Raw genomic sequence first — 27502 nt, forward strand, 5'->3', positions numbered from 1 at the left:
TTATTAGATTAGCTGTAGGAAATATTAAAATGATACTATAGTAAAAATTGAAATAAATCTTTTTTTTTTGAATATGGAATTCATCTTTAAATATAGAGCTAACTATAAAAACGTTTTATTACGCTATTTGAAAAAAAAAATAAGTTACCTTTTTATTAGATCTTATTGCGATGCAGTCATTCATATACATTACATATCTTGTGTTACTATTTGGGTATCATTTTATGTTTAATATACCCCATTAGGATATTAGCTAAAGTGGGATCTAAAAGTAAAGCAACTCTGTCAGTTTGACAACACATTATGTTATTACAACTAAAGTCATTTTTCATTTTGGAAATTTTCTTAAAGTGAATGAAACTTTTTTTTTCTGAATGATGGTGTGTTAATTAAGTATGAATGTTCCACACTAATTTCAATTATCTCATCTAAAAAAACTTTAGTAGAAAGACCTTTAACATCAATAGATTGCATAAAGTTTTTAATGATTATAGCTTTTTAATATCCTCTACAAAAGTAAACAGATCTTATACAATGTAGCGGTGAAAGTACTGTAAAAGTGGTTTTACTAAAACATTTAAATATTTTGCTATTTTATGTTTTGGAGACCTAGCCAACAATAGAATTGGTCTCAGGGGTACGTCAGGCTTATCTAATTTTGGAAGCTGATATAATCTAGGCCAAACGGATCCAATAGGTTTAAGTGAGTCAAAAACAGGTAGAGGTACTTCCTTTTTGCCAACTAAACCTTTTAAACCATACAATTGTTTATTTTAAATTTTACTGTTTCATAAAAATCCTTAACCAGACCTAAATATTTATATTTATAATAATAGTCTTTTATTGCTGATATTTTTGTTAAATAGTTAATTTTATTTTACTAACAACCTGTAAAACTTAATCTGCCTTTAACATGATGGTATAATGCTTTGATATTCTGTTCAACTGAGCCTCTTTTTATGCATTTGTTTGGCTGTTATGATTAAGTTTAATTACACAAAAGTTATTAAGCAAAAAATTTTGCTTTAAAACAAGATTCTGTTTTTTCGCAGATAGGTTTGTTTTAGAAAATTCTCAAACCCTAAGTAGGCGTGATCTTTGTCATTTTTCTATGTTAACAGCGTTATCTAAAGTTTTGATCTAAGCTTGTGATCAGAAAATTGAATTGATGTGATCAAGACTTAACACAAATTTGTCTTATGGCATAATAAAGTCCAGGATTAGGCTTTGTAGTGTAAACTTTCGCCAATGTTTTTTTTGATCAGTAGTGCTATATAATTTTTTTGTTTGTTTTCCATTGCGTTTCCATAGTGTATTCCATAGGATTTATTTTTTAAATGTACCTTACCTACAAGCAAAAACTGACTAAAACTAAAAATACTACTGTTATTTTTCTAGGTTCCTCTACTTAGGGGATGTAGTGAATCAAGTTAATGCTATGAAACAAATCATTTTAAAAATTTAATAAAGTAACTAAAAATAAAAGGTGTGTTATTATTATTATAAGATAACATGAACTTGCAAAAATATTATCTTTGAATGACAATTAAAAAATTTTTATCCTTATAAAAGTTTTTCTTAAATAACTGAAAATTTGCAGTCATGATTTTGTAAAATTTTTTTTTTACTTTTTTGCAGATTATAACATTTGAAAACTGATTTTTAAACTTAGTCATAAAAACCATTCTTCTCACATCTATCAACAAAAATAATTTTATTTTCAATTTTTTCAACCTTTAGTTATAAATAAAAAAACCCACTCATTTGTAAAAATCTTAAGTATATTTTTGTAAAAATTATATAAGTTAGTAGTAGTAGTAGATTTAAGTTAAATTTAATGTTCAAAATAGTATAATTTTATTGAAAAGATACTGTAATGATGCTTTTAGTGTGCTTTATAATAAATAAAATTCTCTATAGTCCAAAAAATGTTGTAGTTAATATATATTTTGTACCTCATCTAAATTTAATTATTTACTTAATAAAATTTTTAAATATTCCAAGTTTAATTATTTTTGTTCAGTTTTTTGGCTTGTTTTTCAAATTCTATGTTATTCAAAGTTAAGGGCATAGGGGGGGGGGGGGGGTAAACACCCTTTTTTGGTTTTTGATCTTATTTTATATAGTTTTTACTAAGCTACAAGAAGCTTTTTACAGATTTAAAAAAATCAAAATAGTTTTTGAGATATAGCCGGTCAAAGTCAAAGCCGACAATAGGATCCTTATGGGAGGCGCAAACTAAAACAGCAAGAAAATAGACTATTTCACTAAAAATCTATCTCCTCCTACGTTTTTTAAGATAACTACCTCAAATTTTCTGGATATGTTCCTTGCAGTATTTAGAAAATTCTGTAGGAACAGAATTTAAAAAAATTAAAAAATTAAAATTTTTTAACAAAAAAACATAAAAAAAACTGTTTTTTTGTTTATTTTTTAAATAAAATTTTTATTTTTTAAAAAATTCCTTTCGACAGAATTTTCTAAATATATCAAGGAACATTTCCTGAAAGTTAATTACTTTTTTTGTTTTGTGTTTTGCTTGATTAACTAATTTTTGATGCAGTTATAGACTATATAAATTCAAAATTTTCTTTATTCTGTAACAATTGTATCACACTGATGAAAGTTTGTTGAAATATATTTGAGTTTATAGTAAATAACCTTGTTTATTTTTTCTATAAATTTAATTAAAATCTATATCATTTTTTATTTTTTATCTAAAGACCTTAAATTTTAAGAAAGTGTTGCTTCCATTATTTCGAAAAGTTGTCAGATTTTTTCATTAAAAAGCAAGAATTTTATGATTAAAAACGGATAAATAGGGATTATTAAAAAAAAGTTTAGTTGAAATTTTTTAAAACATAAATTTTATACAGATTAAACTAGTTTTAAAACAAATGCTTATAAATTGTTAGATGCAGTAGGTTGCTTGTTGTGTCTTATTTAAGGAACCTATAAGAGTTATCTGATGTTATTGCTTATATCTTTAAACTTATTTATATATTATAATTAATATATACCCTCATGTCCTTCATAAATAACACAGGGCTACCACACCCTCAGGATACTCAAGACACTCAAAATATTTTGAAGTTTTTGGAAGTCTCAGGATACTTTGAATTTGTTTTTTAAACCCAGACTGACTAAGGATAGTTTGTAGATGTCTGAAAATTTCAGGCCAGTTTTTTTTTCTAGGTTTTGAATCAGATTTAGTTTCAACATTTTGTTAATTACTAATCAATTTTGTTGAAAAACTTAATATTTATTGGTTCTGAATTTTTTGAAGGATTTGAAAAAAATCTAAATGACTTAGAACAGTTTAAGGTAACTCAGGACAGTTTATGGTCTCTCCAGACAGTTTTTTATTTAAAAACTGTCAACCCTTGTAAATTTTAATAAGTTAATATTATTCAAAATAAAAAGTATTCATAATTAGAAAAAAAAATTATGTTTAATTACTGATAAAAACTCACTTACAACAGGATTGCCACACAACCAGATTAAATAAAGCTTCTTAAAACTTTATTTAATTTATGTGAGCAACTTTAGCTGACTTTAGTTTGTTTAAATTTTTTTTTGCAAGTATTATGCTAGTTTGGATTTTGTTTCTAGATCTCAGGCTAGTTTTTATAAAGGTAATACTGTAAGTCATTGATTCTTAACCTTGTTAAATTTACCCCAGGGGGTAAATTTTCTTTATTACAAGTTATGCAAATTGTTGTTAATTAATTTGTTTATTTTTATAAGTTAGTATCAACTTTGATTTAAAAAAAATAAATTAACTCTTTTAATTTATAACTTTTCACATTTTATAAGCTTTATACAGGGCTGCCACTTTACCTGAAGTCCTGGAACTTGATAATTTAGGCAAAAAAAACTTAGATTTTTTTTAATTTGAGTTTTTGTTAATTTTTATAATATAGATAAAACTAAAATATTTCAAGTTTTATGACTTATAAATCTGTAGTTTTAGCTAATTTTGTTATTTTGGAAACAATAATGTTTTAACATTAACTTTTTTTTTGATATTGTTAGTGAGTGGGAGTCATTAGGAAAGAAATAAAAACATTACTTTGTACTTGTAACAAAACATTACAATTTTTTTACATAAAAAATATGAAGTGAAAACAAAACTCTTCAATTAAAAAAAATATAGTAAACTAAATTATGCACATTTTGTATGTTGTCATTCTTCTATATTAGCACAAGATGAATTTAATATACTTCTGACAAATTAATTTTTTTCTTAAATATTGAAAAAAAAGTTTTATAAAGCTTAAAATATATAAAATAGAATAATAGAAAATAAATATTCATGTTTAAGAAAATATGATATTTTAACAATTTATTGCAACTTTTAAATTATCAATAATCTTTTAATAAAATAGTTTAACGAGAATTAATAAAAGATAACACATTTAAACTGAGAAAAAAAATGAGTAGACTTTTAGCTATATGTATAAACCAACATAACAGCTTTCAAACAACCATCTTAAAGAATTTACTACAGGTTCCAGCATAATAAAATAAAATGCAATACTTACAGTAATTCTTAAGTAATTTATACGTTTTGAACAGCAGTTTTTTAAATAAATAAAATAATGTGCTTTCAAAAATCTGGAATAAAATCTGAAAACCTGGAAGAAATTTAGAAAACCTGGAAGAATTTTGAAAAACTTGTAAAAAATTTGGAAAAAACAAGTGGCAACCCTGTTAAATTTCAAAAAATCTAGTTTTTTTCCTCAAAGTTAAACACTGTTTTGTATATTGGGGTAAATTTGGTAATTACCTACCAAAAAGGGGTAAATTTGGTAAATACTTTCCAAAAAGAGGTGAAACATGAAAAAAAAGGTTAAAAACCGCTGTTCTAAGTACTATGATGATGTCACTTATTATTCTTTTTTTATTTAAAATGTTGATGTAATGCTAAAAAGGTTAAGTAACATATTATACATAAAATATTAAGATGACATTGCAACGGCAATTTATTTTTGGTTTATAAGTCATTGACTAGATTTATGTCATTAAATGTAGTGTGTAAATTAACTTTGTTTTTTTTAACTATTTCTATTAGTTTATTCACTAAAGAAAAATTAATTTGTTACTGGTTTTTCAATAGTTAATAAAAACATTTTGATACTTTTTGTGAAGCATAACCAATATAGGTAAGTTTTTAGCCATATTATTATAAATTTTGTATAGGAAATGAGTCATTCTATTATAGAATGGTTTGGTTTTTCAATTTCAAGTTCAAAATGTGGTTATTGCAAAACCTTTGGTGGAAAACAAAAACATGGTCAGTTTATTAAAACTATATTTAACACCTTAAATGGACTACCTTTTTTCACTTGTTGATAATACTTGCAATTGGTATGAAAATTTGGAATTTAATAAGTTTGAGTATTTCTTACTTTTTGTATATTAATATTTGTTTAACACTATAATGTTTTGTTTATTTTATCCACTATTTTTGCTTATACTAGCAAAATACCTCAAGTTCTTTTACAACTATAAAAGACCATTAAAAAGACTTTCTTTTTAAAACAGAACGTAAACTATTAAACCCCTACAAAAATTAATCATTTAGAATAAGCAAAGTCATATTAGTAAGAGCAGTGATCAAAATAAGAAACTAATTGCAACTTTTCTAGTTGAATATTTTAAATATTTTGTCTATGAGTTTTACTAATACTTATTTCCAGTGAGGACATGTGATGACATCATAGGAAGTGCAGAGCAACATAAACTACTTAAATATAGTTATCTCTTATCTTCTATTTTTTCCTTACAGTATTTATTTTTTTGAAGAGCTCAGTTGAAATGTGTTGACTCGTTTAACACACAGAAACATATGTCAGTGCAATAAAAGAAGGATACTGTATAATTTGTTTTATTAGCTCTTATGTATAAAGATTTTAAATTATTTTAGTGTTAAATATTTTAAATCTATCGTAGAACTTACTGTAAGTTAAGTAAGCAGAATACTAAGCTTTATTTTCTAATAAAGCCAAGAGTAAAATAACACACTGATCAGCATAGTTGCCATTGTGGCTATAAGCCCATTTGCCACAAATAGCTCTATTTTTTTAGTTTTTTGCTCTTAATTTATTAACAATAGTTGTAAAAAAGCAATGCGATTAGAAGAGCTAGCATTATAGAAACTCTACTGATAAGCATGTGTTAACCTTGCTTGTTTTATATTATGTATAATGGTCAAAACTGTTTTATTATGATTTTAAAATTACATTTGTTCAAGTGATATCATTTCAAAAATTTAAACTTGAATAACTAGTTGCAATATTTTGGCCCTCTTCAATAACGCAAATAACAAAACAGGTTGTAGATTGTCTCAGAAACTGTTGTTGATGGTCGTGTGGTGTGCAGTCTAGTGTTTAGTGTAATTAATGAACTTAGTTTTATAATTAAAAATTTGATTACACATATAAATTACATCTTATACTTATGTAAAAGTATTTAAATAAAAGGTAAATAACCAAGAAAGAGATTTTTTAAACTAGAAAGTTAAATTAAGTTTAAATAATAAAAGATAGGAATATAGGAAGTAAGAAAAAAAAAATTCATTGAATAACAACAACTTGAAAAGTCAATGAATTATTTAAATGATTAATAATATATATTTTTTTTATTTTTTATGATGCAACATGTAAAAAAAAAAGATTTGTTACCAGTTGTAAACTTTTTAAAATATGTTTTTTAATTAAGTTTTTTATTAAACAAATGTGTCAATATTTACTATTGGTTCACACACTAATAAAAAACTGCTAACTTTTTTTACAATTTGATCTTATTTTGTTAAGTTTTAACTAAGCTACAAGTTACTTTTTACATGTTTATAAAATTTAAACAAAAATTGAGATAAAGGCAGTGAAAGTCCGCAAGTACAATGCGTTTCTTATGGGAGGAATTAACTAAAATAGTGAATAACTAGAAATTACTAAAAAATTATCTTATGCTGTTTTTGAGATAAATGCCTCAAACTTTTAGAAAATTTTCCTTGCAATATTTAGAAAATTTTTTTACAACAAAATTGAAAAACATAAATAAAAGCAAAAATTTTCTAGAATATAGATTTTAGTGAAATAGTCTTACTTTTGCCTTTTTTGTTAGTGCCTCCCATAAAGAACCTGTTGTACTATCTAACTTTCACTGACTATATCTTAAAAATTATTTTTAAACTTAAAAATGTGTGAAATGCTACTTGAAGCTAAGTTTAAACCCAACAACATAAAATAAAATTAAAAAAAAAGTAATTTACTCCCCCTTCCTATGCCCTTTAAAATTAATAAACAAAAAAGTGTTTTACAACTCCCCATGCTCTTAATTTTGAATTTTTACACAACTGAACAATTTAATTGTGTAAGACTGTTGCAGACTAAAGTTTTGAACTTTTTTGAATGAAAATACTTTAATGATTAATTAAAAATTATAAATTTCTATAAAACTAAATAAACTAAAAAGTTATGTTATAAGAGTATAAATCTAGTCACACAAAATTTTTTTACTATAAGTATAAATTTGAAATTTAAACTAAAATTTAAGAGTTATAATTATTTTGAAATATATTAAATGAAAACTTATAATATATTATAGATATATATTTATTTTTTTTGCATATTATGCAAGTATATATAAATTCCTTATTGATAAGTTATTTTAGATCTAAAATATTTTTATAGCTTGTTAGAGCTACAAAAATTATCTAAATTTTGTAGATTATTTACTTATATATATTTAAACTATTATGTCTCAGAGATACACAGTTGTAGACTTTTTTTCTGACCACGAAGGTTATTCTTGTGGATACTGTAAACAAAAAACTACTTGCTATTCTAGAGGTTTGTATTTTTACTGTTTTATTACATGATTTAAAACGTTTCAAGGCAATTAATAAAAATTTATAGTCAAAACTAGTGTTTTCCAAATTTTAAATACTGTTTATATTAGACTATTAGTTTTGTGCTTTATACGATTGTATCAACAAATTAAAAATTTGAAAACATTGAACAAAAGCAGCTGTTACAAATTTTGAATTTTTATAATTAATACAGTTTGTGCTTATATTTATTAAAAATAAGTATAAAAAATGTATAAAATTATTACATAATATAAAACTAAATTAAGTACGGTCTTATTATTTTTAAAGTTTTGCATGCAACTGTAAGCTTTTTACAAGCTACACTTTAGATAAAACAAAACACTGGTTTAGACTACTATTTACAGATGACTTTTGTGAAATTAAGTTTGAAAATTATTAATTTATATATATTTTTTTTTACTGTTAAGTTCTTTGTGTTTACAGTAACTAGTAGCAATATTTTGGCAATCTTCAGCAAACCTTTGATATTTGTGCTGTTGTACAATAAGCACTAGACTGCACTGCTCATTAAGCAGTTCACTACCATCAACAATATTCCACACAACATTCTGAAACCTATTTTTGTCCTTGTGAGAACTCATCAAAATAATCAAAGTCAACTGTTGTATTGTTTTAATCAAACATGTTTCATGTAAATTAGCAATGAGTTGCCCTTCTATGGGCACAGTCAAAATAAGTGTAACTAAATCATTCACAACTTAATCCCTAAGACAAACTTATTTTCGATGATTAGTTAATCAGATTCATTATTTTAGCTGTCTTCAGCAAAGCTATAAGAATAATACAAGAGTTCATCAAGACTATTCATTAGAGTGCTAACAGAAATTGCAATCTTAAAGTTTTTTTGCGGAAAGTTAAATTACGTGACAATTATCAGAAAAACACCTTGTGTAAATATTAGCTGCTTTGGAATAACTAACATAAAGGCTATTTTTGATTTTCTGAAATTAACCTAAAAAGCTTGACCTTAAAGTTTTTAGTAAAAATTATTTATATGTGGTAATTATCATAAAAACTCATTGTTTGTAATCTAAAACGATTTGAAGAAAATTTCATCAAGACACTTTTAATTTTTTTCAAAATTACAAAAAACTCAAAATTAGCAAAAAATTATAAAATTATATTTATTGAAAAAGAAAGTTAAAAAAGCCTCTATAGAACTTTCTTTAAGTTGTCTTGAATTACGCACAATGAGTTTTTGTGATACTTACCATACATAAAATAATTCATTAAGTACTCTAAGGTCGAACATTTGGGGTCCCATACACAGGGTTGCCACTATACCTGGAATCCTGGAAAAACCTGGAATTTGACAATTTAGGCAAAAATAAACCTGGAATTTATGAAATTTTGAACAAAACCTGGAACTTTGAACAAAAAACCAGGAATTTTTAGGAATTTTACATGTTCAGTAGTAAAATTTCGGTTTGACTTAAAAAATTTATCATATATATAAATAAAAATTGTCATCACCAAATATTTTTTTATTAAAAAATACATTTTAAGTAGCTTTACAGTTTATTTTCAATCTTTATATACTATTGAACACAGTTTCTTACCTTAAATTTAACTTTACACTAAATATAGACCCAAAAATGTGTACTTTTAAAAACCTGGAAGAAACTTGTAAAACCTAGAAAAATTTTTGAAAAAACAAGTGGTAACCCTGCATACAGTTTACATTGGGGTAGGTTTCATAAATCAAAAATAGCCTCTATGCTGGTTTTTTTTCAATTCAGATAAACTTTGGAGAAATTGGTTTTATGATAATTGCCACAAGTAAAATTATTTTCAGCTGAAAATTCTAAGGTTGCATTTTTGTCAGCACCCTAAAATGCATAAGTTATGAGTTCCAAATAAGACAAAACTAGGTTATTTAATCTTTGGTTGATTGTTATACACGTAAAGTGTAGCCTAATGCTAATTTTATGATGGTCAAAACATTTTAACACGGCTAATTATTTTTTAAGCTATATCAGTTCAATTAGGCTATTTAAAATAACTTGAATTAAAGTCAATATTCAGTCTAGTCTAAATTGTTTTTCAATTAAGAGAAAATAGTAACAAAACTAAGTCTTTTAGGTTTAAGATACTTAAAATAATGTCCAAGACTATTTAGTTTTTAAACAAAAGGACAGTTATATTATAAACCATAGAGTTTTAAGGGCATAGGGGGTTACTACCTTTTTCACAAACTAGTTTTATTTTATTGAGAGTTAACTAAGCTCTAAGTTGCTTTTTACAGATTTTTTAAACTCGAAATAATTTTTGAGATATAGCCCGTCAAAGTCGAAGACTACAATAAGTTCCTTATGGGAGGCGCAAACTAAAGTGGAAAATCAATAAAAATCTATCTCCTCTCAAGTTTTTTGAGATAACTACTTCAAACTTTCAGGAAATGTTCCTTGAATTATTTGAAAAGTTCTGTCGGAAAAAAAAAAAAAATGACAAAAACATTTTTTTTGTTTACTTTCTATATAGAATTTTTATTTTTAAATTTCTTTGAAGTTTCTTCTAAGAATTTGACAGAATTATTTAAATATTGCAAGGAACATTTTTTTAAATCTTGTTGTATTTATCTCAAAAAACGTAGAAGAACATAGATTTTAAGCTATTTCTGTTATTTTCCCCTTTAGTTTGCGCCTCCCATAAGGAACCTATTTTGAAATCAGTAAAAACCATCTTGTAGCATATTTAAAACTCTCTAAAATAAGATCCATTTTGTAAAAAAGTGATTTACCCCCCTTATGCCCTTTAAGAATTTTGATATTAAAAAAATGTTTTTTATTAGTTCTTATAATTTTTTTTTTTATGTGTAGGTATGTGGGCACACTCCTTACAAGTAGAAGATTATGATGACCTTCTCAATAGAGGATGGCGCAGAAGCGGTATATTTTTTATAGAATTGGTGTTTACTATTTTTAAGGCAGTAAAAATAAAGTTCACAAACAATGATTCTCATTTACACCTAAAGTTAACTTTTTATGTTTGATTTACTTAATAAAACTATTTAAAACGAATCTAATTAAACTTTAGGGTGCTATTGTTACAAACCAACTATGAACAAAACTTGCTGTCCACAATACGAAATAAGATGTGATGTAGCTAACTTTAAGCTTTCCAAGTCTCAGAAAAAAGTAATTAGAAAAATGAAAAATTTCCTCTTAACAGGTTATTTAGTTTTTTATCTTTTTTCTTTAAGATTTTTTATACAAATTTGATAGTTTTAATGAACAGATTACTTATTTTTCTTATCAGTAACAAAGTTAATCCTTTTTTATTTAAAGTGGTGTATACAACTTGTTAATTTTTTTAAATTTTTTGATTTAAGGTGAAGGTAGCCAAAAAAATCAAGTAAAAAGTAGTCAGACAAACAAAATAAATCAAATTACGGATAATGAAAAAGCGACTCCAGGTTAGTATTGAGTTTTATTAAAAAATACGATATATAAAAAAGAACTTATTTCTAACTTTATGTTAAATTTTTTGATCATTTATTTTTACTTTAGACACAACAAATATATGTTTTTACTATTTTTATATTTTTCAATTAAGTCTAAATAAATCTAGTACAAGTGAAGCAATATCATTCTTTTTAGGAAAATATTTTTAATTACCAACATAACCAAATACTAAATTGACTAATGAAAAAAATATTTACTTTATTTTTACCACAATATTTTTTTAAATCATTTTTGATTTAGCTAGTTTTGTTTATGTAATTTATAAGCAGTTATATTAAGAGTTAATGCAGTCGTCTTCTATTATAAGATAAATATACTTTAATCCAGCTTTATCTGACAGGATCTTCATAAGTTAAAAATTAGTAAATATAAACACATTGCATAAGAAGAGTTTTTTTAATACATATTTAGTTATGTTGTACATGCAATAAAGTTTGTCTTTTTAAAAGTGCATCAAATTTTGATTGATAAACAGCATTTATTCAATTACAGCAGCTAACTGTTGTAAAAAAAATCACTATATTTTATTAGCTTAAAAAAAGTTTGTAGCATTGTTTTTAATAATAATAACAATACTTAAACAATATTTTTTTAAATATGATGTTTTTTTAAACTTAATCTTATTTCTCACTGTAATAGTAGGGGGTTTGTATTTTTGATTTTTTTGACTACATTTTCAAGTGTAGCTGTTCATTATCACCAGCCTTTAGAACGTGTATATAAGGTGTTGTCATTTTTATGTTAATAATAATCTGATTAAATGTGTGTTTAGATAAAATCTTAAAAAACATTTGACAATGAGTTTGGAAAGAGTTTTTATATATAAAAGTTTGTAAATAATTTAAATGTATAGTATTTTTAATAAAACTTTACAAAACTACATAGGCATTCAAGACAGCTGTAGCACATCCAATTCTATTGTAAATGAGAGCAACATTAACATAGAAATAAACGACAAAGCAGGTATAGTTTTGAAATATTTAAAATAAAGTAAAAGTTAGTTATATTACTTTTATCAAAAAAATATTTACATTTTGAAGGCGATTTTTTTATTTCCTTTTTTCATCCCTTTAATTAGAATATTTCACTACTTTAGGTTCTAGCTTGGAAGAAAAAAAGAAAGCACCAACTAAAGGTCAAAATATTTTTCAATTAGTAATCTATTTTAAGTTTATATGTTTAAGTTTTAATAAAAACAGTTTGTATTAGGTTTTTTGTTTGAATATTTTTATATGTTTTTTTTTATTATAGTACAATTTAAACCATATAAATGACTCGTTTAATTTATGTATTTATTGCTTTAAAAAACTCATTTTTTTACGTTATAAAAGCATTTCTTTCTTTATTTTTCGCGTTTTACCAGATACAATTCCTGGTAATATAGTGAATTAGAGGTCATTTATAATTCTGTTATTTTATTAGTTAGGTTTGAGAAAATACAGGTTAATAAAAAAAACAATCACCTGCTAAATTTAAATTACTTCTTTTGTTTTATTTATATTGGCAAAAAAGTATAGCTACATAAATCTTGTTCTCTGTAACAGATAAATTGAATAATTCAAGTATGTTTACAAAACCTCTTTGTTTCACTGATGTTTAGAAATTAATCTTTTGGCGATTCAGGCACAATTGAATCTGGCAAAAAAATAGATGGCGCTCTGCATTTATCTTCAGGATTGCTTTTATTGGTTGGGATATTTTTGTCATTGATGGCATAGACCGGTTCTTAAGTTTATCTTAATGTATAAAATCTGGGAGTTTAAGTCTAGTAAATAAGGCGACCACTGCTAGTCATTTTTGTGGCAAACTAGTTTGTCAGAAAAACATTGTTGTAGCCATGCCAATGATTTGTGGGGGTAGTTCTGTTATGCAGAACAGACTTGTCTTGATAACAGAGTCCTGACAGCAGCTATAACCCTATAAACATCGTATTACTTAAGAGAAAAACTTGTGGGTTTTATTATATTCAGGGTTGCCACAAGGTCAGGAAATACTCACAAAATGACAAAAGTCAGGAAAAAATGGGGGTTTTTTAATAAAATTCAGGAAATTTGACAAAATTTTTCAGTTCAAGTTTACAAAATTCCTTATTTTTTAAAGCTTTCAAATGGTGAAAAATTAAATGAAAATTATTTAAAATCAGACTAAAGCTGCAAAATTTTACTAGAAGTTTACAAAATTACCTGATTTTCAATACCTTCATATGGTAAAAAATAATAAAATATTCTTTATAAAGCTGCAAAATTTTTCTATTAAAATATTGAAAAAGTACAGTACTTAAACAAGCAGATTTTGTAAGCTTTTTAGTATTGATGATCTGAAGCAAGGACAATATAACTGATATATACACAAAAGTTTATCTAGCATAATTTTAGAATCAAAGTGTTTTTTCTTTAAGTGAATAATTGAGTTCTTTATAACTAAGCAGTTAGTTTAGTATTTTATGTAACAAGTTAATGTGTATACTTTACCTCTTTATAATTTTTTCAAGGTTGTTTTAATTTATAAAATAAGTTATAATAGAAGTATATGCCAAGATTAAGTTTACTTATTATTTGTATTTTTTTGGAGTAACTTAAGTTTTTAAAGTAAATAAGAGTGTATTAATTTGTTACATATTTTGTACTAAATGAAAGTAAAAATAAATGAGTGGCAAAAGAAAAGAAATGAAGCCCACAAGTTGTGGCTTGATTTAGAGAAAAGATTCTCTTCAACAAGTGTAGGGGCAGCAGATGAGAGCGATTTAAATAAAATGATTTTAACTGCCAAGAAAATGAAGCCGAATACAGTTCAGATGAAGGAAACCATATCTTCATCAGATGAAGAGGTTGAAGTGCTAATAAAAAAAACGGATAAAATAGATTTTAGTACATACATTTAAAAAACAGTATTTGATTAAGTTCTGTATTGTTTTAATGTTTTAACTGTAAAAGTTCGTTATTGTTTAAGGGTTTGAGTTGTGAAAAATCCTTATTGATTTAAGGTTTTAATTGTAAAAGTTCCTTATATGTCATTTCGTTTATTTAGATACATTTATGCTATGAAATGCTAAAAAATTGTGTCTTTTTTCAGACAAGCTGTGTTTATAAGGTAATTAACAAGTATTTTGCTGATAGAGCTGTTTATTACAAACATCAATCTTAGACAGATGGTTTAAGTGTTGTACTGGAAGTTTGATGATAGAATTTAGCAAAAAACGGTTGTTTTTAACCTGTATTAAAATTCGATTGAAAGCTTTATATAGTTTCAAGTGTAAGACTATGAATTTTAAAATAAGTTTAATTTAAAGGTTTGGTTTAGAAAAGTCAGGAAAATTTTGGTAAAAAGTCAGGAAATTTTTCTCAGCTTGAACAGTGGCAACCATGTTTTTAGTATTGATGATCTTTGGCAAGTACACTTCCATGTGTTTACTAGTAAAAAATAAAAGTATTTGCTGATAGAGCTGTTTATTGCAAATATATTAATCATACACAGGTGGTTTAAGTGATGTAATGGAAGTTAGATGTTTTAATTCAGCATAAAAGCTGTTGTTTTAACCTGCATAGAAATAAGATTGAAAGCTATATATAGTTTCAAGTGTTTAGTTATTTTATATAGAATCAGTTTAAATTACGAGTTTGATTTAGAAAAGTCAGGAAAATTTTAGGAAAAAGTCAGGAAGAGTTATGAATTTTTTCTCAGCTTGATCTGTGGCGACCCTGCATATTTTACATCCAGAATTATTAACCATATACAAATTAAACCTAACTAATGCTAAATGGTACTTAAGACTACTTGATTCAAACTAGGCACAACAAATGAGTAAATGTATTCTATTTCTTAGAACAGATATACATTTTAAAACTAACAAAGTTTATACTCAAAAAATTACTTTAATTAGAATTCTAAACTTAACAAAAGTTTAAATCTAAGATAAATATGTATTTTCAAATGTATTAAGTACAATAAGAACTAACTACTTAAACTTTAATCATACAACACTTATAAGAAATAAACATTGATTGAATAAGAATTTTGCATTAAACAACGAAAACAATATTAAGTTCAATCACTGAAACTTTTTTTTTACATAAATTAACTTTGACTTTTATATGATAGCTTTAAGTACAAACTACAAGCCAGTTTTTATAGAATTCGAAAATATCATTTACCTTTTGAGATATTTTATTTTTTGTAAAAAGTTTCCAATACAAACGTATGGACCGCAAATTTTTCAGAGTCAATTTTCTAGGAAATTTTTAAAATTACTAAAAATTTATCTTTTCCTTCATTTTTCAAGCAATCTTCTTCAAATTTTCAGGAAATGTTCCTCATATGAAAAGAAAAAAGCGTTACTTATAAATATTAATAATTTAAAAAATAAAAATTTTATCTAAAAATAAAAAAATATTTTTTTTTTTTTAATATTTTAACCATTTATTATTTTTAAGTCTTAAATAACATTTTTTTGTTATTGTATAAAGATTAGACTGTAAAAGTTTAAAGAAGATTGATCGAAAATCTAGGAGGAGGTAGATTTTAAACAAAATAGTCTTTTTTCGCTGTTTTAGTTTTCCCTTCCCATAGGGAACCTATTAGGCGGACCGACTTTGACTTGTCATTACTCAAACGTAATTCGAATTTTTTAAAACAATAAAAAGCATCTTGAAGCCTAAAAACAACTCTATAAAATAAGATCAACTTGTAAAAAACATGGCTAACCCACCCACCCCTGTAGCCTTAATGTAACTCAGTATCATATATATTGATTTTTAAACTGAATAAAAACCTTTAAAGTAAAAATTATAAAACATAAATTAGTATTTTACTAAATTGTTTTTGCTTTATACATTTTTTATATATAAAAATTGGTTTACTTTTAATTTCATAAAAGAGTAATTAAACTTTTTTCTTTTAGTGTTGTAACAGATTGTAAAAGCTAAATACATATTTAAATTAATAATATAGTTTTTCTTAAAACAAGCGCGTTCTATAACTTATTGTATTTCTTTAAAGTAATATAGGGTATTTTCTAAGATTACTATACAATAAAAGTTCAATAAAAAAATTGCACACATGGATTACTTCTGTTAGTTATATTAGAAGCTACAAAATTAGGGTAGGTGCCACATTTGCACTTAGCGTGGCTTTTGTACGAACTGATCAAAGTTTAATCGAAAATGTCTAATTTTCAAATGAATAAGTTGACTTTTTTTTTTGGAAAACGATATTTGAAAGAAGAAAAAATTGATTAGAAAAGTTCTCAATTAGAGCATTTAAGGCTTGTGCGAAAGTGACTCTAAGTGAATTTGTGACCCGTTCCCACTAAATTATAGGTCTTTATAGATGCATAAATTTTATATGGTCCATATATGCAGTTTTTTCTAATCTTTTAAAGTTTATAAAACCAAAAAAATTATTTAAAAAAAAATCTTATAAATTTTATTAAAATACTTAATAAATTATACGATCAAAACTTGAAAATACCTTTTAAAGATGAAAAAAAAACAATTAATTTTATTTTAATGTAGTAATAAATGTTTTTTTTCTTTCACATTTAATTTTTTAATTTTATTAATGTTCAAATTTGATCTAAGCAAAAATTATTTAAATAATTAAAGCCAACTGGCATAACTCCATTTTTTGAAAACTAGAAATAGACTTTTTTATTTTCGTCTGAAACTCATAGTTCGTTAAAAACTTGGCTATCAGACCACTAATTTAAAAAAAAAAAATAATTTATGTTATTATTCAGTTTCGGGTCCACTGGAAACAATGAAAAACAAAATTCTTAATTATTTAAAACTTAATTCAAATTTAAATAATGCCCTTTTTATTTTGTCACTTTGTATATATAAAACTACAGATATCATTTAAAAAATTATCATTACCAAAGGAATACGCATCAAGAATGTGTTATGCTTTTAATTATAAGTAATATTAAAATTATTGTTTTGGCTAATCAATTAATATTTTATAATAGTATTTTTTTAAGTTATAAGCAATTCAAAAAATCTTTTTTTTTTCTTATTAAGAAAAAAAGTTTTTTAAGCTGTTTTTACCGAACATGCCTAATATATATAAATAGTTTTAGCTGCAGCATATATTCAAATAAATTTTAAGTAATTAATATATTTTAGTTTAAATATTTAAAAATTAATAAAAACCTAATTATCCAAATATTTAGACTTAAGTTTATAGATCTTAAATTGAAATATTTTATATATTATTTTTTCATTCTAATCATTTGATACAAAGGTAATGCTTTATAATCTTTAAGTACAAATTCATAACAATTAAACAATTTTTCAATAAAAGTTTGTTATACAGCTAAAATTAATATCTGATAAAAAGAATTAATTTATTCAGTATTTTCTTGCAATAGGTTTAGGAGCTGACCCAAATCGACCGAAATGTGTAAAAGCTAAACAAAGAAGACTTGAAAAGAAAAAACAAAAAAGTAATATTTAGCTAGTTCTGCTCAGTATGAGCCTATACTTTAATAAAATACATCCAGCTGATTTTTGCTATTGGAATATTAGCTCTAAGCTTTAAAGACTATTGTTAACTTAATAATGGTCCATGGTGTTTGTTTCATTATGTAAAGATAAAAAATTATTTTTAAAGCTGTTGAATCATTTAAACTATTTTTAGAAGAACTAATTTTAACAATGTAGAAAATAAGTTTTTTTTTGTTTTAGTTTACCCGTTCTTGTTATTTTGACAAAAGTTATAATGCTTAAATAAAATACTCATTTAATTTAATGTATTATAGTAGTATACAATATTATTTAGTGATAGTTTAAGTATTATATCATATCTTTGCTTTCAACAACTTTAAACTCGCTTAATTATAAAAAAGTATCTAACTGTTAAGTTTTCTGAAATTTTATCTTATCATTTCAAACAATAAATGTATTTTTATTTATAACTATATTTTTAGGCACAGGAGTTAATAAAATGGAAACGACTAATAGTAATCGACCTCTTACCCTCGATGATGACTTGCCCCACTTGCATGATAACCCCGGTGCTCGACATAAACTACAAGTTATTTCTATTATTTTTCTAGTTTTGTACAGTTATTTTTTACAACATTAACTTCAACTTAAAAATATATATCTACACTTGATAACTGAAGAGATAGAAAGTGACTTTTCAGATAATTTTCAGTAAAAATCCAGTGACTACATTTTATTAATTTTTTTACCTATATATCAGTGTTTGTTAAATAAAATAATTTTTTAATCTATGTTTATTTATCGATATTGCATAAAATATTTATTAGGTCATTAAACTCTAAAATATTTCTAAAAGTGTTCTTAAAAAAGATGCTAGAATTGGTTTTTCTTAAATGTTTACTAGTTTTTTTTTTGGTTTACTATATTTTTTTAAAATTTGTAGAAACAATTTTTCAGTAAAGTTTAAAAAAAAACATCTTAAAATTCTTATGTTTTTACCTGCTTCGTTTTCTAGGCTCGCATGGTTCGTTCGCAACCAAAAAGTGAAGAATTTAACAGAACAAAGCAAGTTTCTTTTGAGCTGTACAAAAAGTATCAGTTGGCTGTACATGATGACAAAGAAAGTGATCTCACCATGAAACAAGTGGGTAACAAATTTGGTCAAAATAGTGTTTTTTTTTTTGTAAACGGGTTTTGATAGACAGTAATGTATAGACTGTTTTTTATACATATAAAAAATTAAATTTAATAAATTTTACAGTGGGAACGTTTTCTTGTGAATTCACCTTTGGTAAGCTGTTTGTTTATTAATTATACTAGTGTCACAACACACCTAGACAAAAAGCTGGCCTGAGTTTGTTAAAAAATTATTGCGCCTCCATCAACATTTACGTTTACCTTAAACTTATATACATTTGTGTTTTCTTCAATGACCACTGAGGTAATAACTGTCAAAAAAAACTTGCACATTTTTTCTCCGCAAGTATATAAAACATACCTTTCTAAAAGTATAAAGAAATTTAAGAATTTTTATATTATTTATATCCAAAAGTGTATACGCAGAATAGCAATTGACTTTTTCTTTGATAGTGCAAGAAGTATTCGTTTTGAAAATACTTTATAAACGAAGTAATCAGGGTTGCCCAAAAACCAGGAATTTGACAATTATGGCTAAAAAAAACCTGGAATTTGATAAATTTTGAAAAAAAAAACTGGAATTTTGAACAACAATCACTAAATAACCTGGAAAAACCTAGAATTTTTATAATTTTTACATGTTTAATAGTAAAGTTTTTATTTGACACGAAAAAGATACCATATAAATGAATTTTTTTTGTCATCATCAAAATAATTTTTATTAATTTAAAGTAGCTTTACAGTATCTTTTCAATGTTGTTACTAATTACTTCTTAGCACAATTTTAACCTTAAACTTAGCTTTAAACTAAAAGTAGACCCAAAAACGTGTACTTTTAAAAACCTAGAAGAAATTTCTCAAAGAAATTTGGCAACCCTTGGTAATCTATTAAAACTTTTTACCTCTAGGAAATTTTACAACACAACTATATGCTGCTGATTAAATATATTTTCTAAACAACTGTCCTTTAAGTAATAAATAAATTCGAACTTGAACGTTAAAAATTGTTTATTTTTTAACAATAATTCTTTTAAAGTATTATTAACATTAAAATGTATTTTACTTGCAACTATTTGTGAGTGATCGCAAACAATTTTAGTAGTAATAAAATATTTATAATTATACTTTAAAAACTAAGTTAAATTAGAAACAGTAAACTTCAAAGTTTTTGATTAATTTTATCTTGACTCTTTATCTTAGCATCATTACTATTAAATTCAAGAATGAAAATAAGTTTATAGTTTATAATAAGAAAGTACCAGCGAAAGTTTCACTTAATAATTATGAGTAACAATACAATGTTCACAACTAAATGTTAGAACATGAATTATCCATAAAATAACAAAATATTTTAAACTTAATGCCATAGCGAGGATCAAACATTTTTTTACAACAATAAACATCGGCCCTTATTTAAAAGCTTAATACATTAATAATTATATGCACTATACATTGATCTTCGTGTTGATTAAGCACTTTAAGACATGTACTTCCCCTTGAGTTCGCAGTTTACAGCCAAAAAACTTTGTGTTCAAATTCAATTTTCCATTTAGACTGGTATTCTTAGTCACAAACTTTCAGTTGAGTACTTACTTTTTGGCTGTATTCAAAGAGCGTACTCAAGAAGAAGATAACTCTTACGATATTTTTTCAATTAACTTTCGGAATATAATTATTTGATTAAAAAAAAATCGGACACAAATGAAGAAATTTTCATTACCAATCTTCTCAGAATTTTCTAAGACTTAAGTTTTCTACATTTATTGTTTTTTTTTTTTAATTTAAAAGCTAGTTTTGAATGACTAATAATTTTTGGTTACTTAGGCTGGTGAATTTTTCTATGAAAAGCCCTGCATGATTATAAGAAATATACGTGTTAAAAAAAAAGTATGTATGAAAGTACATGAAAATGCTATAAAATATTTCTCTTCTAAGTATGTTTTCATTTTGGTATACTACAACTTAAATTTAACAAATTATTACTTTTTTAATTCTTAGAGCTCACCTAACGAAGAGTTAGGTAGTTTTCACCGTCAGTATTGGTTAGATGACAAACTGATTGCGGTTGGAGTGGTTGATGTTTTGCCTACAAGTGTTTCCTCTGTCTACGTATATTACGACATCGACTACAATTTTCTTTCACTCGGAGTTTACACAGCACTTGCGTTCGTTTAGATCACTATTTTGAACATTTAATATATTATTAAGTTTTACTTAAATACTAGTTAGTATTGTTTTTTAACAATATTTTTTTAGAAGTAAAAAGAATACTAATAGAAAAATGATTCAGGTCACTATTTTTAATTCCATATGTTTTTAACAAAAGTAGCAAACACTCATTTTATTTATTTTTTTTTGTAAATGCACTTAAATTTTTTAAAGAATAAATCTTGCTATTTATTTAGATTATTTATTCAGAATAAACAGTCTGTAATAATAGCGAGTATAAATACAAATACACTAAAATGAGCTGCATATTACTTAATGCCACTTTTATATTAGTTGTATAAATACAGTTTTATTTTTCTGAAAGCTTTCTCTTAGTTTGAATTAATCTGGTTTATAGTACTTATTGGAAATCTCGTTGAAAATTAACTAAGTTGTAAATACTATGTAGCTTTATGCTTATAACTTAACGACATATTGGTTTAAAATAATATTTACACAGTGAAATTCAACTAACTCATGATTACAAAAGAAATGTGATTTCAAATTTGGGCTACTACATAATGGGATACTACATAGAGACTTGCGACAAAATGAGATACAAAGGAGCATACTCGCCTTCTCAGCTGTTATGTCCTGAAACTTATCAGTGGGTTTCTCTCGATAAATGTCGTGAAACATTGAAAGTACAGAAGTATGCTCGACTCAATGTACTTGATGGTAAGTATGTTATGTTATAGAATAACTTTGATGTATGCTAGCCTCGATTTTTTTAGTGAAGTTTTTTTATGTTGGTTAAGGTCAATAATTTGCAATTTTTTTTCAAAGTAGTGCGCTGCACTGTAGTTTATTAAAGATGATTCTGTCTGCACAGTAGGTAACTGAATAAGCAATTTTTTTGTAAAAAAACTAAATTCATTTATATAAAGCATATCGAAAAATACATTGCATTTTTATTGGAGTAGAAAATTTTCAAAACACGCTTTTCAACTACTTTAGTATTTAAGTAAGCTATAGAATATAATGTTAAGATTTTTAAAGCTTGATAGTACATACGACATAATGAGTTTATGTTAAATATATACTGTTTAGACAAGAACTTTGGTAAAATTTAAATAAACAAGACTTTTTAAGTAAAAGTAAATAGAAGTTTAAGATGGTAAAAGAATATTACAATTAAGTATATACATACAAGTTTCAATTTTATATAAAGTAAATGATAATAATAAAAAGACTATAAAAACGTTTAAAGCAAAATATAGTTATCGGAATTTAATTATTGTACTTATTTAAAAGGAATAAAGCTATAGAGTTAAAATTTCAGAACAATTGCACTAAAATATACTTACGCAATTAGAAAACAGTATTTAAAGTAAGCTAAATAAAAAGAATTAAAGTAATATTTAAAATTATTACAGTTTATACAAGTTAGTATTGTAAACAAACTTTTGTTTTCAAAACTTAGGCTCATAAGTTTTCATATAAAGAAATTCTAAAACACTTAGATAATATATGTAACGTCCTCAGGGTTGCCACTCGATCAGGAAATCAGGAAAAGTCAGGAAAAATTTTTTTAGATGACAAAAGTCAGGAAAAAATGGGGGGTTTTGAAAAAAAGTCAGGAAATTTGATAAAATTTTTAAAAAAGTCAGATTTTGTCAGTTTAAATTTACAAAATTCTTTGTTTTCCGAAGTCTTCAAATGGTAAAAATTTATTAAAAGTCCTTTAAAGTCAGAAAAAAATTCAAAAATTTTCCTAGAAATTTACAAAAATATTTAATTTTATTTCCAATGCCTTTATCTGGTATTAATTAGTAAAATATCCTTTACAAAACTGCAAAAATTTTCTATTAACATATTAAACAATTACCCTACTTGAACAAGCAGATTTTGTAAGCTTTTTAGTATTGATGATTTTTAGCAAGGACACTTACATTGTGAAACTGTGATATATACACAAAAGTTTAGCTAGCATAATTTTAGAATCGAAGTGTTTTTTGTTTAAGTAAATATTTGAGTTCTTTATAACTAAGCAGTTAGTTTAGTATTTTATATAACAAGTTAATGTGTATACTTTACCTCTTTATAATGTTTCAAAGTTGTTTAAATTTATAAAATAAGTTATAAGAGAGATATATGCCAAGATTAAGTTTACTTATTATTTGTATTTTTTTTTGGAGTAACTTAAGTTTTTAAAGTAAATAAGAGTGTATTAATTTGTTACATATTTTATACTAAATGATAAGAGGAAATATTTTATAAATAAAAATAAATGAGTGCCAAAAGAAAAGAAATGAAGCCCACAAATTGTGGATTGATTTAGAGAAAAGATTCTCTTCAACAAGTGTAGGGGCAGCAGATGAGAGCGATTTAAATAAAATGAGGCAAATAATTTTAACTTTAAGAAAATGAAGCGTAATGCAGTTCAGATGAAGGAAACCATATCTACATTAGATAAAGAGGTTGAAGTGCTAATAAAAAAACGGATAAAATAGATTTTAGTACATACATTTAAAAAAACAGTATTTGATTAAGTTCTGTATTATTTTAATGTATTAACTGTAAAAGTTCGTTATTGTTATAGGGTTTGAGTTGTGAAAAATCCTTATTGATTTAAGGTTTTAATTGTAAAAGTTCCTTATATGTCGTTTCGTTTATTTAGATACATTTATGCTAAGAAATGCTAAAAAATTGTGTCTTTTTTCAGACAAGCTGTGTTTATAAGGTAATAATACAAGTATTTTGCTGATAGAGCTGTTTATTACAAACATCAATCATACACAGATGGTTTGATTGATGTACTGGAAGTTTGATGATAGAATTCAGCAAAAAACTGTTGTTTTTAACCTGTATTAAATTAGATTGAAAGCTTTATATAGTTTCAAGTGTTAGATTATGTATTTTAGAATAAGTTTAATTTAAGAGTTTTATTTAGAAAAGTTAGGAAAATTTTGGTAAAAAGTCAGGAATTTTTTCTCAGCTTGATCAGTGGCAACCATGCGTCCTGGTTAAAATTGTAAATTTTTTGTCATTATAATGTTTGCCAGACCCCCAAAAATCACATATTTTTCAATTTTTTGACTTAAACAGTAATAAAATCGTTTGTACATGTCCTAGACTTTTAATCTATATCTTAATACAAAGCCGAAACTTACAGGCGTACATTTAAAAACATCAAAACTGCTTTGGTGTATCATGACGTCATGATCACACAATTGCGTTTTTTGAATCAGTAAAATAGTACAATTTGAAAAATTAAAAAGCATAGTTGGTTGTTTAATGTAATTTATTATTTATATTCTAAAATGAGACTTAGTAGTTATATTTACTTACCTTTAGAATTTAGGTGATGTGGTATGTATATAAGCAGGATGTTTGATGTGATAAACTTCATTTAGTTATAAATGTTTTAAAAAGTCTGAATACTCTAGGGCAGGAGTCGGCAAACTGCGGCCCGCAAGGTACTTTTTAAAACATTCAGTTATAAATGTTTTAAAAAGTCTGAATACTCTAGCTAGGGTATGTATAAGTGATTACTGTCTAAGTCAAAAAATTTGAAAATGTGTGATTTTTGGAGGTCAAATCGGTTTTTTTGGTAGCAATTTTTTATTTAGCAAAAACTTTTTATTTTTTTGAATTCTTCTTAGAGAGGCCAAAACACATCCGGTTAATATAGTACTTTGTGAATTTAACAATATAACCATATACTGTGTTGTATTTTCTACCCCTACTATTTGAATAAGAACTATTTTAACAACTGATGATTTCTTATAATTTGATATAAGATTAAACATAGTATTGTTAGTAATAATATGTGAGAATAAAATCTAATTCGTCTCCTTAAAGATACTTAAGTCGTGGCCACAAAACCTGGAATCCTGGAAAAATCTGGAATTTGACAGTTTAGGCTAAAAAAACTTGGAATTTTAAACAATTTTTACATGTTAAGTAGTAAAATTTTGATTCTACACTAAAAATCTATCATATAATTAAATAATTTTAGAATCATTAAAAAAAATTAACTAAAAAACATACTAAAAGTTGGAACGGGTTACTTTTGCACGATAGTAAAAAAAAATTGTAAAAAATTAACTAGAAAAAAATATAAAAAGATGAAATGTTAAAAAACGAAAATTCCGACCGAGGGTAAGGGGTAACAGTGAAAGAAAAAAAATATATATACCTAATAAAAATTGTTAATCAAAAAAAAAAAAGGAAAGTAATGAAATTACTGACCGAGGGTAGGGTTAAGGGGTAACAGTGATAGAAAAAATTATAAATTTAAATTAATAAAAATAGAATATTATAATTTTTTTCAATCTGTGCAAAAGTGTCCCTTTGTGCAAAAATGACACCCACTTAAAGTAGCTTTACAGTAACTTATTTATTTTGTTACTACTTAATACATTTTTAGCCTTAAACTTAACTTTAAACTAAAATTAGACCCAAAAACGTGTATATTCAAAAAACTGGAAGAAATTTCTCAAAAACCAGTCGCCACCCTCTTAAGTTGAGAATTTATATTGTTTAATTTAAAGCAATTACAATTTTACATGGTATATTAAACCTTGTTAATAACTGTGAAAATGGTTATAGATTAGAATAGTACTTTTTATGCATATACTTTAACATGTTTCTTATTTTAAAAATATTTTGTGCACATTACAATGTACTTTTTACGCACTACTTTTCGCAATTCACATTTGTTTAGAAACTTGGCTGAAAACGTAGAAAATAACTTCAGGATTTTTAATAAACTCAGATTATTTTTTTTGTCTCGAAGAAAAGTAATCCTGATAACCTTAAAGTAATAGCTTAATTTAAAAATAATTTTTGTTTGTTTGAATGTATTGATGCTTTTTTTGAATATTTTATTTGATTCTATCAATTATTAAAACAATTTTATGTAGTTGTGGGTTTACATTTTAATTTCTTGTTTACAAACTAAACGTCCATGATGTCAATTAGTATTTCCTCTAAAACAGGAGGATCACCTACTTTGAAAGACAACAATGCTGTTGAAACTTATGATATAGACAAAGTTCTTATTCTGTACAATCGCTGCATTCATGAGTACTCTCGTTTCATATCAGTAAGACATGTGACTTATGAAGAACGTCAAACTATATATGAATATGCAAATTTAGTGGGAAAAACTTGTTCTCAGCGAATGCTTTTATATAGGTCTGATAACTAAGTACCGGTATTGAAAGATAAAAATTTTCGTTGTTTTATTCATAAATTTTAGTATAGTTTTTTTAAGTAAATTTTACAAAAAAAATGAACTATTTTTAATAATTTTCTACTTAAAATATAGGATTACAGCTATATTTAATTTCTAGCTAAACATTTTTTTCAAAAATAGGGTCTCCCAAACTCAATTTTATTCTCATCCCCAAGGCACAAATTAAAAAAACATATATCTGCCCCTTTTTTACTAAATACCTTCTCTTTACTTTTTAGTTACCCATTTATTTTTTTGATATATCACTAACTATTGCCCCTTTATAGCCAACATCGCCCTTAAAGGGATTTAAAGGGACTGTGTGAAACCCTGGTCTTATTTATTACGTTTTCTGTTAACTTCTTTCGTGTTTAAAAGGTTTTTTACTTGATTCACTTTAGTTTTACCATAACATTTATTAAATATTTAATTTTACTTTCATTTTAAAATAATCAATTATCCTACTTGATAATTTAAAATTTATTTTAAAAGCTCTCTATTTAAAAAATATATATATATGTATATACCAAAATTTTTAAATTTATAAAAATATTTTTTAAAGTTATTAATTAAGAAATGTACAACTATAAAATAAAAATATCTGTATAGCAACTTATTTTCACGAATAAATTTTGAAATGAGATTTTATTTAAATTTGTAATTCCAAGCTTTTGTTTTTTTCTTTCCGTACTGAGACTACTTTTTTCAAATTAACTTCAAGTAAGTAGACTTTTTATACTCTAAATTATCTACACTTTTTACAACTATTTTTGAAGACTAACCTAAATTTGTGTAAAATAAAAAAGAACACTACTTAAGCAGCTCAGAATAATACTTGGTACTGACAATGATTGTGCATACTACAGCAAGTCGAGCAAAAATTTTGACCCACGACTTAATTTAAGTTGAAATCACTGATTTAAAACTTTTTATAAAAATATTTAACGAAAAAACTTTGATTTCAATGCAAATATTTATTAGTGGAAGTGGTTAATGTAATTTTTTTCCTATTAATTAGTTATTAAAGAACTTTTAAAATAGAAGCTCGTCTTGTTGCACGACTTATTAAATAACTTAATCAAAGTATATTTATAAACTAATATTAAAAAAATCAAAATACTTCTTCTAAGTTAAGATTACTATAAGCAAGAAACTCAACCTTAAATTGACTAAA

The 27502-nt window shown here is 24.9% G+C and overlaps 1 protein-coding gene across 2 annotated transcripts; it reads left to right on the top strand.

Annotated features, from left to right (window-relative positions):
* The first annotated feature begins 5163 nt into the window (after nucleotides 1-5163).
* Nucleotides 5164-27011, top strand: LOC145833812 (arginyl-tRNA--protein transferase 1-like). 2 transcript variants are annotated; one of them, XM_082941002.1, is made up of 13 exons: nucleotides 5164-5296; nucleotides 10717-10785; nucleotides 10934-11068; nucleotides 11229-11312; nucleotides 12247-12324; nucleotides 12458-12496; nucleotides 17726-17800; nucleotides 18284-18390; nucleotides 18817-18945; nucleotides 19063-19092; nucleotides 20937-21103; nucleotides 21607-21824; nucleotides 26090-27011. In XM_082941002.1, the coding sequence occupies exons 1-13, from the start codon at nucleotides 5206-5208 to the stop codon at nucleotides 26299-26301; spliced, it is 1434 nt and encodes a 477-aa protein (XP_082797128.1). In that variant the 5' UTR covers nucleotides 5164-5205; the 3' UTR covers nucleotides 26302-27011. The 2 variants fall into 2 exon arrangements, with proteins under 2 accessions (XP_082797128.1, XP_082797127.1); XM_082941001.1 differs by lacking the exon at nucleotides 5164-5296 and adding an exon at nucleotides 7732-7856.
* The last annotated feature ends 491 nt before the right edge of the window (nucleotides 27012-27502 follow it).

Source organism: Thalia democratica, chromosome 4 (genome assembly GCF_965202585.1).
Source record: "Thalia democratica chromosome 4, ktThaDemo2.hap1.1, whole genome shotgun sequence".
NCBI lineage: Eukaryota > Metazoa > Chordata > Thaliacea > Salpida > Salpidae > Thalia > Thalia democratica.

Excerpts from the sequence above, each read along its gene's own strand:
- LOC145833812 (XM_082941001.1), top strand. The coding sequence starts at position 7,763 with ATGTCTCAGAGATACACAGTTGTAGACTTTTTTTCTGACCACGAAGGT. Across the intron at positions 7,857-10,716 it reads AACTACTTGCTATTCTAGAG|GTATGTGGGCACACTCCTTA; the intron begins GTTTGTATTTTT and ends TTTTATGTGTAG. Across the intron at positions 10,786-10,933 it reads TAGAGGATGGCGCAGAAGCG|GGTGCTATTGTTACAAACCA; the intron begins GTATATTTTTTA and ends ATTAAACTTTAG.